The 15,943-nt window shown below is 31.1% G+C and overlaps 1 protein-coding gene across 4 annotated transcripts in view; it reads left to right on the top strand.

Annotated features, from left to right (window-relative positions):
• The window catches only part of scn5lab (sodium channel, voltage gated, type V-like, alpha b), a 181,992-nt gene extending 167,275 nt beyond the window's left edge, over window positions 1–14,717 (top strand). For all 4 annotated transcript variants that reach the window (XM_058765376.1, XM_058765379.1, XM_058765378.1 and 1 more), the window contains 6 exons: window positions 4,364–4,636; window positions 7,040–7,093; window positions 7,187–7,324; window positions 7,411–7,515; window positions 8,013–8,283; window positions 11,580–14,717. In XM_058765376.1, coding sequence (XP_058621359.1) covers window positions 4,364–4,636; window positions 7,040–7,093; window positions 7,187–7,324; window positions 7,411–7,515; window positions 8,013–8,283; window positions 11,580–12,811 — 2,073 coding nt within the window. In that variant the 3' untranslated portion in view covers window positions 12,812–14,717. The remainder of the gene's footprint in view (window positions 1–4,363; window positions 4,637–7,039; window positions 7,094–7,186; window positions 7,325–7,410; window positions 7,516–8,012; window positions 8,284–11,579) is intronic.
• The last annotated feature ends 1,226 nt before the right edge of the window (window positions 14,718–15,943 follow it).

Genomic DNA, 15,943 nt, shown 5'->3' with positions numbered 1-15,943 from the left:
GAGTAGATTTTTTCACTAATGGATAATATTAAAATTAATAAACTAAATAGAAGAATAAAATATATAGTTTATTATCAGTTTATTATTATTATTAAAATATTACATAAAGCAGTGACATTTTATTAGATTTTGCACTGATGGATAATATTAGAATTGATAAAATAAATATAATAATCAAATTCTATAACTAAATATAAATGTATACATTTTGAGTAAATTTTTTCACTGATGGATAATATTAAAATTAATAAAATGTATATAAGAATGAAATATATAACAAAATATACATATTATGATTCAAATATTACATAATAAAGTAACATTTTGAATGCATGTTTCACTAAAGGATAATATAAAAATAATTAAATAAATATAATACTATATATATCTAAATATAAATTTATTACAATTACATAATACAGTGACATTATGAGTAGATTTTTCCCTGATGGATTATATTGAAATTCATAAAATCAATATTAGAAAAAATATATATATATAACTAAATATACATTTATTATAATTAAATGATTGTTGAAACATCTGTCTCTTAAAATGACGTTAACACAGAGAAGTAAACATAGAGAAGCAGGACTTATGAACAGTGTTAATTTTCCAGTGTTATCTTCCTCTTCGTGACATGTATGTATGTATGAATATTTGATTTGCTGTCAGTATTACAGCGTTAGCGTGATGTATGTGTACAGTAGAGTCTGTGTCTGCGGTGTCTGGAGAAAGATGTCCGCTGGGAAACACCATCAGTATTCTGGATAATTGAATGTCAGAAACATGTTCTTCATCACTCACAAACTCAGTGTTATCTTCATCTCCTCCTCTTCATCCTCACACACCAGACAGCACGGTCACATATCAATAATGTCATTTATACAGTGATATTTCAGTGATTTAAGATTGAAGGCAAAACACTCAGGTGAAAATAAAACATTAGACTAGTACATATTAGTATATTTCCCCATCTAACTGATCACATTAGGAATCGCAAATATTTTTTACGTTTTCTGAAATAGTATGTTTAAATATCCAAATGAGGCATTATTTAATTAAATCTGCGCTAATTCGCATGAATTTTCAGAACATTAATCTGAACGTTGGATAAAGCCAGAATTAAGACTGGAATAAATCTGTCAAATTTGGTGTATGCAAGTTTCTGCGTTATATTAGTATCATCGTATTAGCATTATATATTTTTATAAAAACATTTTTTTTTTTGTATTCGTTTTAATTGTAAAATTAGAATTTGAGTAATTTTGTTGGTTTTTTGTCTTTTTTTTTTAAACATATTAAATATATAAATATGATATAATATGCATATTAAATATACATATTTCTTTTAAAAATGCACTTATCTGCTGCATTGATATATTACTATAAATTTAATAAGTTTTGAATTTGTTTTTATTTTTATATTTTCTGTTTTCGTTTTAATTTTAGTTAAAGTTTATATATATATATATATATACACTGTAAAAAGTGATGCTGACTTAACTTAAAAAAAGTGAGGAAACCCATTGCCTAAAAATTATTAAGTAAATAATAATTAACAAAAAAAAAAGTTAAGTGACAATTGACAATCCACTTAACTTATACTTTTTTATTATTAATTACTTAATAATTTTAAGGCAACGGGTTTCCCCCTTTTTTTTTTAAGTTAAGTCAGCATCACTTTTTTTGTTTCATCTTAAAATAATTTGTTACCCCGCTGACTTAAAAATTTGTAGATTAGTCAATTAAAATATTCCAGTTGTCCCTTAAATTAACATTGAGTATCTTAAAATTTCAAGTTGACTAAACTAAAAAATTTTAAGTCAGCGGGGTAACAAAATATTTTACGTTTTTTAAACATTGTTTTTACAGTGTGTATATATATATATATATATATATATATATGAAAATCTAAAAGTTTACTTTGGAAACTAGCTTAAAAATAATTTAAAAATAAATAAGTTAAAAAAATTAAAAAAAAAATAAGTTAAAGTTTATTTAAATTATCTAAATTTTAGATAACTATATAAAATTATACTATAACAAATATTAAAAACCAAATTTACAGACACAAATAGATAAATTAAATAAACTAAACTAAAATAACTATAACTAAAATAAAAATTAAAAATAATAAAATAAACTTAAAAGTGTAATTTGGATGTTTTCTTTACATTGGTCTGAAACAACTATAATTAAAATAAAAATAATAAAATAAACGTGTTTTCTTTCTCTACACCGAAACAACTATAACTAAAAATATTAAATTAATAAAATAAACTTAAAAATGTATTTTAGATGTTTTATTTACACAAGTCTTAAAACAACTATAACTATATATATAAAAAAGTATATTTAGGATGTTTCTTTTAACTACTCTGAAACAACTATAACTAAAATAAAAGTAATAAATAATAAAACAAACTTAAAAATGTATTTTGGAAGTTTTCTTTACACTAGTCTGAAACAACACGTTATAAAAAGCATGTGCAGTTTATGAAAAACTATATTTTTGCCTGTAGTGTCTTGCCTTAACTATTTAAGAAATGAAAGTATATGGAATATGGAAATGGATGAAATATATAAACTGAAGTGCATTGATGTTAATGTAGTGTTGGTGTTTCTGTGATGGTTGTGCGTCTGCAGTTCTGTCCGCAGTGAAGTGAACGCCGCTGCTTCAGATTTGCTCGCTCAGTGAAAGCCAGGAATTCCCCGTCCGCCGGCCGTAAATCTGGCAAATCAGATTAGACTTCACGCCGCTTTAGAGCCACAGCGCAGAGAAAGTGCTGCCTCACACACACACCGCTCAGCACTTTCACACACACTCAACACGTTGTGTGATCATCACCGGCTTTATTTCACACGGTTAAAAGATATTCACAAAGCATTAGCAGCACGTATAACCATTTTATTTCAGGGTGAATCTTACAAAGCATGTCAAAGACGGTTTATTTCAACCCAAAAAAAAAAAAAAATTATAATATTTTAAATACAGAAGTTGAAGCCTATTTTGAGACCATTAGGATTTTTAAAATTTATTTTTATATTCCTTTTTTTTTTTTAAGTCAGCATAAATATATAATATGTGACCCTGGACCACAAAACCAGTCATATGGGTCTTTTCTTTTAAAATTTAGATTTATACATCATCTGAAAGCTGAATAAATAAGCTTTCCTTTGGTGTATGGTTTGGACAATATTTGTCTGAGATACAACTATTTGAAAATCTGGAATCTGAGGGTGCAAAAAAAATTGAAATATTGAGAAATTCGCCTTTAAAGTTGTTCAAATGAAGTTCTTAGCAATGCATATTACTAATCAAAAATGAAGTTTTGATATATTTACAGTAGGAAATTTACAAAATATCTTCATGGAACATGATCTTTACTTAATATCCTAATGATTTTTGGCATGAAAGAAAAATGTATAATTTTGACCCATACAATGTATTGTTGGCTATTGCTACAAATACACCTGTGCTGCTTATGACTGCTTTTGTGCTGCAGGGTCACATTTATAGAAAATAATGCATAAATAACATATAGAAAAAATATTAATGCCTACATTTAAGATTTATTTGATTACACAGTTTTAGCATAAAAAAATATTAAACGTAATGTTTGTAATTGCTTTTTATCCATATTTTAATCATGTTCATACTTTTCAATGGCATAAATTAAAAATAATTAAATAATGAATAAATTAACTTGATTAAATTTGAAAAATTATTATTTAAATAAAATAAGACAGATGCAAATAGTTAATAATAAACTATGCCTTATTATTTGTGTTGTTTATTTATTACATAAATCTGGCATATTTATGTATGACTGACAAATGTGAATCACATTAATATTATTAGTTTATGTTAAATCTGATGGATGGAAATTAATTGATATTTTTCTATATATATATTATATAAATATATGTGTGTATATTGATAAATATTATTACTATTATTATTATTATTATTAAAGAAAAAATATATATATAATACATTGAAAAACATTAATGCTTAATTAATATTAAATTATTATTTTACAATACATATTTTATTTTCAATTTTCTTTTGCATTACACTAACAAGAATCTGGGGGTATTTTGTCATGAAAATAATGTTTTATTGCTCCTAAAAACATTTTGGGGTGAAACGTGACCTAGGCATGTTCTTTTGTGAGGTTTACTGTGAAATACGTTTGATCCAGTAGAGTTCAGCTCGTAATAATGTTCATGTTTTATGAATGGCTGTAGATGGCACTCGCTGTACGTTATCAGGAGTTTTCGCTCGAGTGTGTAAAGGCCAGCTGATATGGGTTTGTTTCTGTGTTTGCTGGGTTTGATTGTGATCTGTTTGCTTCAGGTGGTAGTGAACGCTCTGATCGGCGCGATCCCGTCCATCATGAACGTGCTGCTGGTGTGTCTGATCTTCTGGCTGATCTTTAGCATCATGGGAGTCAATCTGTTCGCCGGGAAGTTCGGCCGCTGCGTCAACCGCACCGGCTTCATCTACAACTCCTCCTTCATCAACAACAAGAGCGAGTGCTTGGAGATGAACAGCACGCAGTTCTACTGGACCAAAGTCAAGGTCAACTTCGACAACGTGGGCGCCGGATACCTCGCGCTGCTGCAAGTGGTGAGAATAAACCACCATACGTTTCCTTACGTGCATTATGATGCTAACAAACTAATTAAATATTGCTTGTTCCAGCTAGCCGTTTCAACCACGTTCATACTTTTTAACTGAAGAAATGTAATTGTTTTCACAGTGAACAGATTCTTATTGATTCTAACCTAATTGAATGAGCGCATTGTGAAAATATGACTATTTAAATAAATCTTAAATTTAGGCATTCATTAAAGCATTAAAGTTATGTTCCAATTTTTTTTTTTTTAGAATTTGGAGGTATTTGAAAAATAATGGTTTATTGTTCCTAAAAATAGATTTATAAACGTTTTATGTCCTGGAAACTTTATATGCAGTTCCAATAAATACATTTTAAATTTAGGAATTAATATTAAAATTTTCTGTATTTAATTATGAATCATTTTTATTTATTTATTTTTAAGCAGTTAGTAGAAAATGGCAAAAAAAACTAATTAAATAAGTGTAAATAAAATATTTAGGTCTAAATTTAAGAAATCAAATTTATTTATTTATTTATTTAGGTATTAATATTTTATTATTTTATGTTTTATATTTCATTATTGAAGAAATATGTCTTATTTTTCTATGTATTAATTTTTATTATTTATTGAAATTATATTTAAGCAGTTATCATCCACTTATGATCATATCATTATTATTGTTAACTAAAACTAAAACCATTAAAAAATAATAATTTAAAATGAAAAAAAAGAAATTATGCAAATGTATACCGATTTATGGAAATTTGATATGCATTTCAAATAAATAAATCTTTACATTTAATTATTTATCTATCTATCTATCTGTATATTATTATTATTATTATTATTACTATTAATTAAAATGATATAGATATGACATAATTGAAACGATATGATATATATATATATATATATATAGTACACTTCTATTTATTTATTTTATTTGGGAGCATTTTCTCATGAAAATGAAGTGTTATTGCTCCTAAAATTCACATTTTTCTGTTCTGTTGGAGTGGGTTGTCTCGCGCTGCTTCAGGTGCTGAGCTTTAGCTTTAGTTTCTCGCTCCTTTTCCTTCCTGCCGCTGCTTTTCTTCCACCTCCATCTGTCCGAGAGAGCGAATCAATCAGCGACTCAGTGCAAGCGTTATTTTTAGCCGCCGCTGTGCCATTATACCGAAGTTTGTTCTCAGCAAGAGCGAACACACTTCATTCTTCGTTTTAACTTAGTTGATGCGGTAACCTAGCAACAAGTCACTTAGCTCCTTTCCATCACCTTCTTGTGACTTCACCCAAAACAAACCTTTCATTTGCATCTCCAAATAGTCCTTCACAAAGCCCTGTAATTACTGCTAACTAAGACCAAGAAAAGACCAACCGTAGTGATTTCTGGCACTCTGTGAAAGCAGCCCACCGTCATCTATTCATCTATTCATTCATTCACTCACTCACAGCAAATCCAGATTTGCCCACTTCTCAGTACTTCAATTAGCTGTTCTCTTCTGTTTTTATCAAAACATCTTATTCTTAACAAATTCTGCTGCCTTTTTCTGACACAAAAGAAAATAGAAAAAAATCCAATATTTTTTGCATTGAAATTCAGAAAAATAACATAAGTTTTAAAAATGTAAAAAAAAAAAACAGTAATTCATTTTTTGTTTGTGTGTTTATTTAAAAACATTTAATGCAGTACAAATGTCATTTTAATTAGTTATTATTCGTTTTTTTTTTAAATAAGTTTTTATAGTTATAGTTTTATAGCTTATAGTAATAGTTATGTTTATTTTAGTTGTTTTAGTGAGTTTTAATTTTTCTACAGATTTGTCATTTTCAGTACTTACTGTTTTTTAAATGTCAGCATAGTTTTTATTATTTAGTTTTTTAAGATTAAATTTTTTACAGACTTACTTTTGTCAGTTGTATTAGTTACTGTTTTGTAAATATCACTATATAGCTTTTAGTTTGTTGTTTTAGTAAATTTTACAGTTTGACTTTTGTCATTTTTATTAGTTAGTTACGTTTTTTTTTCATGTCTGTATAGTTTTTATTTTTTATTATTTCAGTTGTAGTTATTTTGTTAAGTTTTAAGTTTTTACAGATTGAGTTTTGTCATTTTTATTAGTTACTGTTTTAAGTTTTTTTGCATACATTTTTATTAATTTTAGTTTCATATATTTTCCTCCCAGTTTGAATGTTTGTTTGTTTGTTTTTAAATATGTATATTTCATATTTTATTTTATATTTACTCATTTTAGTAAGTTTTAAGTACTAATTGATTGAATCTCATCAAAGAAGTACTGAAAAAAAGTTGATGAAAGTTCAAGGAGCTTTAGAAATGCAAGAAAGAGTCCAGATGAAAATGAGTTTTGAATGAACAAACTCATATAACATATGTATTTTTCTTCTTCTCAAGGCCACGTTCAAGGGCTGGATGGAGATCATGTACGCCGCAGTCGACTCACGATCTGTAAGTAAAACCGTTTTGAGCTCATAATACCAGATTGAAACCCATATGGACGTATGGTTTGCTAATTTGAGCGTCTGTAATCTACTGAAACAGGTGGAAGAGCAGCCCATTAAAGAGAACAGCCTGTACATGTATCTGTACTTCGTCATCTTCATCATCTTCGGCTCCTTCTTCACGCTCAATCTCTTCATCGGTGTCATCATTGACAATTTCAACCAACAGAAGCGAAAGATAAGTATTAAAACCAGCAGAATAATGAGCCTAAAGCGTGTAAATGCGACTGTGACGGTAATAATAACAGAAGAGTTTCTCTGTACTTAGGAGGACAGGACATCTTCATGACAGAAGAACAGAAGAAATATTATAACGCCATGAAGAAACTGGGATCCAAGAAACCTCAGAAACCCATCCCGAGACCTCTTGTGAGTATTCGATGGGTTTTTGATCAAAAATGAGCCAATAAAATGTGACCCTGGAGCAAAAAACCAGTCAGTTTTCGGAAATTGAGATTTATACATCATCTGAAAGCTGAATAAATAGCTTTCCACTGATGTATGGTTTGTTAGGATCGGACAATATTTGGCTGAGATACTATTTGAAAATCTGGAATCTGAGGGAGCAAAAATATCAAAATATTGAGAAAATCAATGCATATTACTAATCAAAAATGAAGTTTTGATATATTTACGGTAGGACATTTACAAAATATCTTCATGGAACATGATCTTTACTTAATATCCTAATGATTTTTGGCATAAAAGAAAAATGTATAATTTTGTCCCATTCAATGTATTGTTGGCTATTGCTACAAATATAGCTGTGCTGCTTATGACTGGTTTTGTGCTCCAGGGACACATATCAATGATTCTGGTGGATTCTGACTCTTTGAATCTTCTTGCATGGATTGTTTTCTTCTCAGAACTCGATCCAAGGATTCTTCTTCGACTTGGTGTCCAAACAAGCCTTTGACATCCTGATAATGCTGCTGATCATCCTCAACATGGTGACGATGATGGTGGAGACGGACGAACAGTCTCCCGGCATCGAGTACATCCTCTACTACATCAACCTGGCCTTCATCGTCATCTTCACCACCGAGTGCATCATCAAACTCATCGCCCTGCGCTGCTACTTCTTCACCATCAGCTGGAACATCTTCGACTTTGTGGTTGTCATCCTCTCCATTGTGGGTAAGGGGATAATTCTATAATCCACAAAAAAATTTTTTTTTAATTCTTTAAGGTTCATCACCAGCAAGGGCTGGTCAGTGAGAAAGAAAATGTTTTATTAAAAAAAAAAAAAAAATTCTAATAATTAAAAAATATACATATATATATATATATATATATATATATATATATATCTATATATCTATATCTATATATATATATATATATATATATATTAAGCTATGTTTAGTGATGACAAGTTAACTAAGTTATTAAACTTATAAGTAATATTAAAATGTATTTTACTACTTTTTATTTTTAATAACTATAAATATTATTGTATAATTTGTATAATGTCACACATACATGCTCAACTTAGTTAAAATTATAATTTAAGTGATTTTTAAATATAAATATAAATTTTCAAAAATATAATTTAAAATATATATAATTTCATTTTAAATATAATTCTTATATTTTTTATACATTTTCATGCCATCCATACTTTTTCAGTCTAATATATATTTCAATTACTAAGCTGAAAAGAGTGTCATTATTTAATATTCAAATTTATTTTTATACATTTAATTTTTATAAATATTTCATGTCTCCTATACTTTTTCAATCTAATATATATTTTAATTGTTAGCCTGAAAAAGTGTGGTTGGCATGAAAAACAAAACATATAGACATTAAAATAATTAAATTAATAATATTAAATAACATTAAAACGTATTTTACTACTTTTTTAAATTTTTAATAACTATAATTATATTTCTACATTTTTCATGTCACCCATATTTCTTCAACTTAAACTTAAAGATAATCATTTAAATGTTTTTTTTTTAAATTTAGTCTAATATATATTTTAATAATTAAGAATTTTGAATAACTTAAATTTAATAACTATATATATATATATATATATATATATATATATATATCCATGTCAACTATCCTTTTCAACTTTGTTAAAAATAACAATTTTAATTAATATGATAAGTGAAATAAATGTATTATATTCTTACATATATTTTCTGCATGAGGCAACCAGTTCTATTAAATCGTAGATGAAATTGTGTAATATCTCTCTTTGTAAGATACAGTAGCTTTACCGTCTGGCCTTGGCATTACATATCAAGGACTAAAGACATTCAATGCAATTTTGCAGCACTTCACCTACTAATAAATAGGCAGCTTAAGTGACACGACGAGGTGATTTTGAGAACAGACGGCCCTCGTGACCCAGATGAGAGAATGAGGAAGGCCAGAGGGGTTAACAGGCGAGAGAGCGCCGTCCTGGAGTAAAAGGGAGATGGTTTAAGGTGAAGGTAATTTGGGCAATCAGGGCTGTCAGCTCAGGTGATTGGCCAGTGATTGAGCTCTCAGTCCGAGCTAAAAGCTTGACATGGTTTCGTGCCACGACCCCCTGCTGCTGTCTGTGTCTCCACAGGGTTAAAAGCTTAAAGACGCACCGTCGCAAATGTAAAAACCAGCCATTTAACTCTTAAGTGAGACTGACTGTTCAATAAATCAAGGTGGGGTAACACTTTATTTTAAGGAGTCCTTGTTACACGTTACATGTACTTGCTATTATAATAACAATAAATTATGCATAATTACATGCAAGTAACCCTAAACCAAACCCTAACCATATAGTAAGTACATGTAGTTAATTAATATTACTCAGTACTTAAATGTACTGTATATTTACACTGTAACAAGGACACCTTAAAATAAAGTGTAGCCCAAGGTGGTCATGGTCAGCATTGTTCTAGTCGTAATGTGGTGTCTGGATTCTGGTGGTCACGGACAGTATGTTGTTTTGAATCAAGACTTAAATGAATAGTTCATGTTTTTCCAATCCCACATGCTGTTCATTTTTATTGTGGAAATCAAAAAGTATCTTCTCATGGTTCTTTTCCGTGCAACAACGGCTCATAGTGGCCACGTTTCTCAGCTCTCAACAGCAACTCGGCTCCAATATTTGATATTCTTGATGCTGCTCTGTCTATTGTTAGGATGACAAAAGATATCAAAAGATGTTTTTTTTTTAATTTCAATGACAAAATGATTGAAACAGCCAATCGAATCAAAGAAAGAGAGATTTACTGTTCACAGAAGGAATGTGCAAATTAATTTTCAGCATCAGTTTTAACAGTGAAAGAGTGCTATTGGCTATCATTTACAGGATTTGTGTAATTTGTAGAAGTGATATTTTACTACTAATATTATGAGTTAGCCTAGTTTTTATTTTCATGTTTTCTGTTTTTGTTATACTTAAAAAAATGTTTTTTTAATTTTGTTGTGTATGTATGTTTAATGTCTATATAGTTTTTTTTCTTCCAGTTTTTAGTGTATCAAGTTAAACTAAATGAAAAAAAGAAATGTTGCCATGACAACCAGGGTTATCATAGTTAACTAAAAAAATTAAACCGTAAAAAATCTTTTGCTTGAAATAAAATAAACATGAACTAAAATAAAATAAAATATAATATAATTTTATATAATATTTTTTTAATTTCAGCATTTTAATTGTTTAATTTGATGTACTAAAATAACTAAAACAAACAAAAAAAAGAATAAAAACGACATATATGTATTTTTTATTTTTTAAAAGCGAAGAATACTGAGAAAAAATAACACAACAAAATTCCTAAAAATTTTACTAAAATAAAAATGAAAACAGAAAATATCAAAATAAATTAAAAATTCAGAATATTAATTGAAACTATAATTTTATCTCAGTGATACTAATATAACACTGTTGGCAATTAGCTTGAATTATTATTATTATTATTATTAGTTTGCTATTTCAGTTAATGTTTATTTTATTTCAAGTAACGATATTTCTTTAATGATATACTTTAATAACCCTTATTTGTAGCATTGTGACAAGACCAGAAACATTAATGCAGCCATTTTTTCATGTATTGGATATATGATAACTAACTGCTTGATTTTTTTAGCGTACATTTCTGCCATTTGGACATCAACTTGAGATAGTCACCACTAATAAGCTACTACAAAATATAACGTAGAAACTTAAATTTTCTGTAAAGCTGCTTTGCAACGATTTGCACTGTGAAAAGCGCTACACAAATAAACATCATAACCACTATTCCCAGTTTTGAGGTCACATGTTTGAGAAACACACCCAAATTAAAGTCATTATTGCTTGGAAATCCCTTCCACCAAAGCTGTAAAAAATGGTGTGTGTTGTTTCATGGAAAAGAGCTGCATAAAGATGCTGTTTTCATTTTGTCTTTGTGAACTCAAATGATAAAACTCTAATCGGTGTCTCTCTCTCATTCCAGGCATTGTTCTGGCAGACATCATCGAGAAATACTTCGTCTCACCAACGCTCTTCCGCGTCATCCGTTTGGCTCGAATTGGACGAATCCTTCGGCTCATCCGCGGCGCGAAGGGAATCCGGACGCTGCTCTTCGCTTTAATGATGTCTCTCCCCGCGCTCTTCAACATCGGGCTGCTGCTGTTCCTTGTTATGTTCATCTACGCCATCTTCGGCATGGCCAACTTCGCCTACGTCAAGAAGCAAGGCGGCATTGACGACATGTTCAACTTCGAAACGTTCGGTAACAGCATGATCTGCCTCTTCCAGATCACAACATCGGCCGGATGGGACAATCTGCTCAGTCCAATCTTAAACAACTCTCCGGAGGAGTGCGACCCGAATGTTCCTCACACCGGAACGAACGTTCGCGGAAACTGCGGGAATCCTTCGGTGGGCATCACGTTCTTCGTAACCTACATTATTATTTCGTTTCTCATCGTGGTCAACATGTACATAGCGATTATATTGGAGAACTTCAGCGTGGCCACCGAGGAGAGCACCGAGCCGCTGAGCGAGGACGACTTCGAGATGTTTTACGAAGTCTGGGAGAAGTTCGATCCGGAAGCGACGCAGTTTATCGAATACTCCAAACTCTCGGATTTCGCAGACTCGCTTTCCGAGCCGCTGCGCATCGGCAAGCCCAACAAAATCAAACTGATTTCCATGGACCTGCCGATGGTGAGCGGCGATAAAATCCATTGTTTGGATATCCTCTTCGCGTTTACCAAACGCGTTCTTGGAGAGTCGGACGAAATGGACGCGTTGAAGCAACAAATGGAGGAGAAGTTCATGATGGCGAACCCATCCAAGATATCCTACGAACCGATCACGACGACGCTTCGGCGCAAACAAGAAGACGTTTCCGCAATCATGATCCAACGCGCATATCGGAGGCATCTAATGCGACGACAGCTTAAACAAGCTTCGCTACTTTATCGCCAACTCCACATGCCAGACGCCGATAAAGACGGCGACAGTTTGCCGGAGAACGAAGGACTTATAGTTGCGATGATCATGGAGAACTACGGCGCCGAAGTCGAAGTTACGGAAACGCTGTCGGCTACTTCGTCTCCGCCATCATACGATAGCGTCACGCGAGCGACTAGCGAACTTTTTCACGCTCTAATCCCAGATGCCGCGAACACGGACATGAGCGAACCTTTCACAGACCGAGATCGCGAGACGTTTCTGTGACGACGACGACGACGGACGTCGCCTTTTCCTTTTTGTTTACCGAATGTAACATAGACACAAAATCCTCTGAGGTTTTTGTAGACTGTTTTATTTCTCTTGTGGTTCACGTTTGTATGAATATACAAGGGGAAAGTGTCGCAGACATGCTCTTTGAACATGCACACGTCAACCTTCACAGTTTGAATGCATGAATGAGATCCGTAGTCGCAGATATAGAGGATGTAATCATCGTATATTAGACTGAAAGCAACGCATTTTAATCCGTAAGTTCATTAAAGGTCTTACTTAAAATGGCGTGATTCCTTTTAAGATTTGAGATGACGTAGAAGAATCTTAGCGGTGCACCCATGTTATAAATGTTCATACTTCACGCCGTTTTGGAAAGCATGATGATTACCTCTTTCCGATTTGTGTCGCTAGCGATGAAAAGGCAGTGGTATTTGCACTTTCTGTTGTTGTTTTTTTTTTGCCATTTCTTTTGACGTTTCGCTCGGTGTCGTTATATCAAGACTAGTAAAAGACAATCAGACATGCGCCAGAAATGGTCACTCGCTTAAAACCTGTCTTTACTAACTTCTAGCGAACTATTGCACATGCTTCCTTTCGAACGCGCGACACATTTGTTTCTATGGTGAAGTATTTATTTTGCATGCGGAAACTGCATGGTATGGAGGGGTTAGCGAGAACACTTTCTTTTTAATTGTTTTGCACACTATACGTTCAGCAATAATTTGCTACATTTAGGAATAACGTTAACGATATTTATTGGAATTTAAAAAAAACGTGTCAAAGTTTCTACTGTAACGGCCTCCAGCTGTAACTGTGGCTTATATTACTAGTGAAGATTATAGCACATGTGTTTTTCTATCTCAAAAACTGACTTTAGGAGCTCAGTCCGCTCGAACGCGCCGCCGTTCGGGTCGGGTTGACAGGTTTGGTGAAGGGCTGTTTTATGTAGCAATAGATCCCAAGTGTGCCTGCTAGAACTAAATCCTGTGTTTATAATTCATATTTCTTCATGCATTTGTTTTGGGTTAAATTGTAAATCATCAGCAGACTCACCATAAATAGCATCAGACGCAAACCGTTCCATTGGCATGATTTGACTTTACAGAAACATTCGCTTTGGTGGTTTCTATCAGGAAACCCCAGTAAAAAGCACTACTTATTCATAGAGACAAAACGACAACATCTAAACAAAACATTCTGCAATATATCATAAAAATGGTTGTATGTTAGTGGTACAAACTTCAAGGGAATCGTCCAATGTTTGACTAGTTCATCTGAATCAATTGTGATGCAAGTAAACCTTCAAATATTTCATTTTAGTGCTGTCAAACGATTAATCGCGATTAATCGCATCCAAAATAAAGGTTTTTGTTTACATAATATATGTGTGTGTGCTATGTATATATAAATGCACACACACACAGTATGTATTTTCAAAATATTTACATGTATGTATTTACGCTCTTAAAAATAAAGGAGCTTAAACGGTTCTTCACAGCGATGCCATAGAAGAACCATTTTTGGTTTCATCTCTTTCACTGCAAAAAATGGTTTGTTTTCTTAGTATTTGTGTCTTGTTTTCTAGTATAAATGTATAAACATTCTTGAATCAAGATGCATTTACTTGACAGGTAAAATGACTTAAGATATTATGACTTGTTTTTTTTGTTTTTTTGTTTTAAAAATGATCAAAATTTAAACAAACAAAAATATCTGCCAATGAGGTAAGAAAAATAAACTTAATTCAAAGGCTAAACAAGATTATTTTTCTTGCCCCATTGGCAGATATTTTTGCTTGTTTTAAGCAAAAACTAACATAATTATAATTTTTTTTTTTAGAAAATAAGACATAATTTATACTTGTAAAGTAAATTCATCTTGACTCAAGCATGCTTAGTGTTTTTGTCTTGTTTTCTAGTATAAATATCTAAGAAAATCATTTTTTGCAGTGTTTTTACCTTTTTATAATCTGAAGAAGGTTCTTCTATGGCATCGTGAAGCACTTTTAAGAGAGTATATTCATATCATTTATATTATAATTATATTTAATTTAAAAACAACATTTTTATTAAATATATACGTGCAAGTGTGTATTTATATATACATACATACACAGTACACACACATATTATATAAACAGAATATTTTATTTCGGATGCGATTAATCGTGATTAATCACTTGACCACACTCATTTTTACATAAGCAAACTTTGAAGTGATTTCAGGCTGCTTTAATACATCAATAATCTCATTTTAAAACCTGAAAATTCATTACCTTCACATGTGCAAAGAGTATGTATATATAATGCTGTCGTGTCGTGTGACTGAATGAATTGTAAATAAGCATCAGATGTCACTGTGTACATTTGCACAGATGAAATGGCACGGCTTTGCTCCGACTCAACGCGGCTTTAATAATCTGATACATGACCTGTGCAAACTACGTGTACAGGCTTAAAAAACACAGAGCTAAAATAGACTCAAGCTCGGTTAATAGTTAATATAATTATTCTGACATGAGCGTCACTGAAGGGCGCAGATGCAAAGCCTGAATAGTCTGAGTATCTTCTTAAGGTCGAGGTTTGTTTGCATTACATTTGGACACTTAAACTTGATGATGTTATGGACCTTATTTAGGCTGGATGCCATAATTAATTTGATGAAAATGAGGCTGTGAGGGTAACAACCCATGTTTTTGTCTAAAATTATTACATTGAGGCTTATTGATAAGCAACACCAAATATCTGGGTTCATTTGAAATGCATTTGACAGTTCTTTAAGAATGATTTTAGAAATGATTTATTTAGAAATTTAACCTCTGAAGAGATCAAATATTCCTTATGCTGAGAAAAAAAAAAAAAAAAAAGGATTAGAAAATAGTTCAGCTCAGAAATTACTAGTAAATTTCACAAAGAAAAAGCAAGCAGAAAGTAGAAAAACCGAAAAAGTATTTTCTTGTGAAATGCACTTCAATAATCTTTATTTATGATTTATAAATTAAATATGGCATCCATTGGCAAAAGCTTAAATATAATAAGTCCCAATGGCATTTAAACACACATTTGGCTGGAAAACACTCAATGTTTAAAATCACCATAAAATCAAGGCTATTACAGATTATTT

Source organism: Onychostoma macrolepis, chromosome 24 (genome assembly GCF_012432095.1).
Source record: "Onychostoma macrolepis isolate SWU-2019 chromosome 24, ASM1243209v1, whole genome shotgun sequence".
Classification (NCBI taxonomy): Eukaryota; Metazoa; Chordata; class Actinopteri; order Cypriniformes; family Cyprinidae; genus Onychostoma; species Onychostoma macrolepis.
Note: the sequence above shows the minus strand (reverse complement) of the source record. Positions and strands in the feature narration are given on the sequence as shown.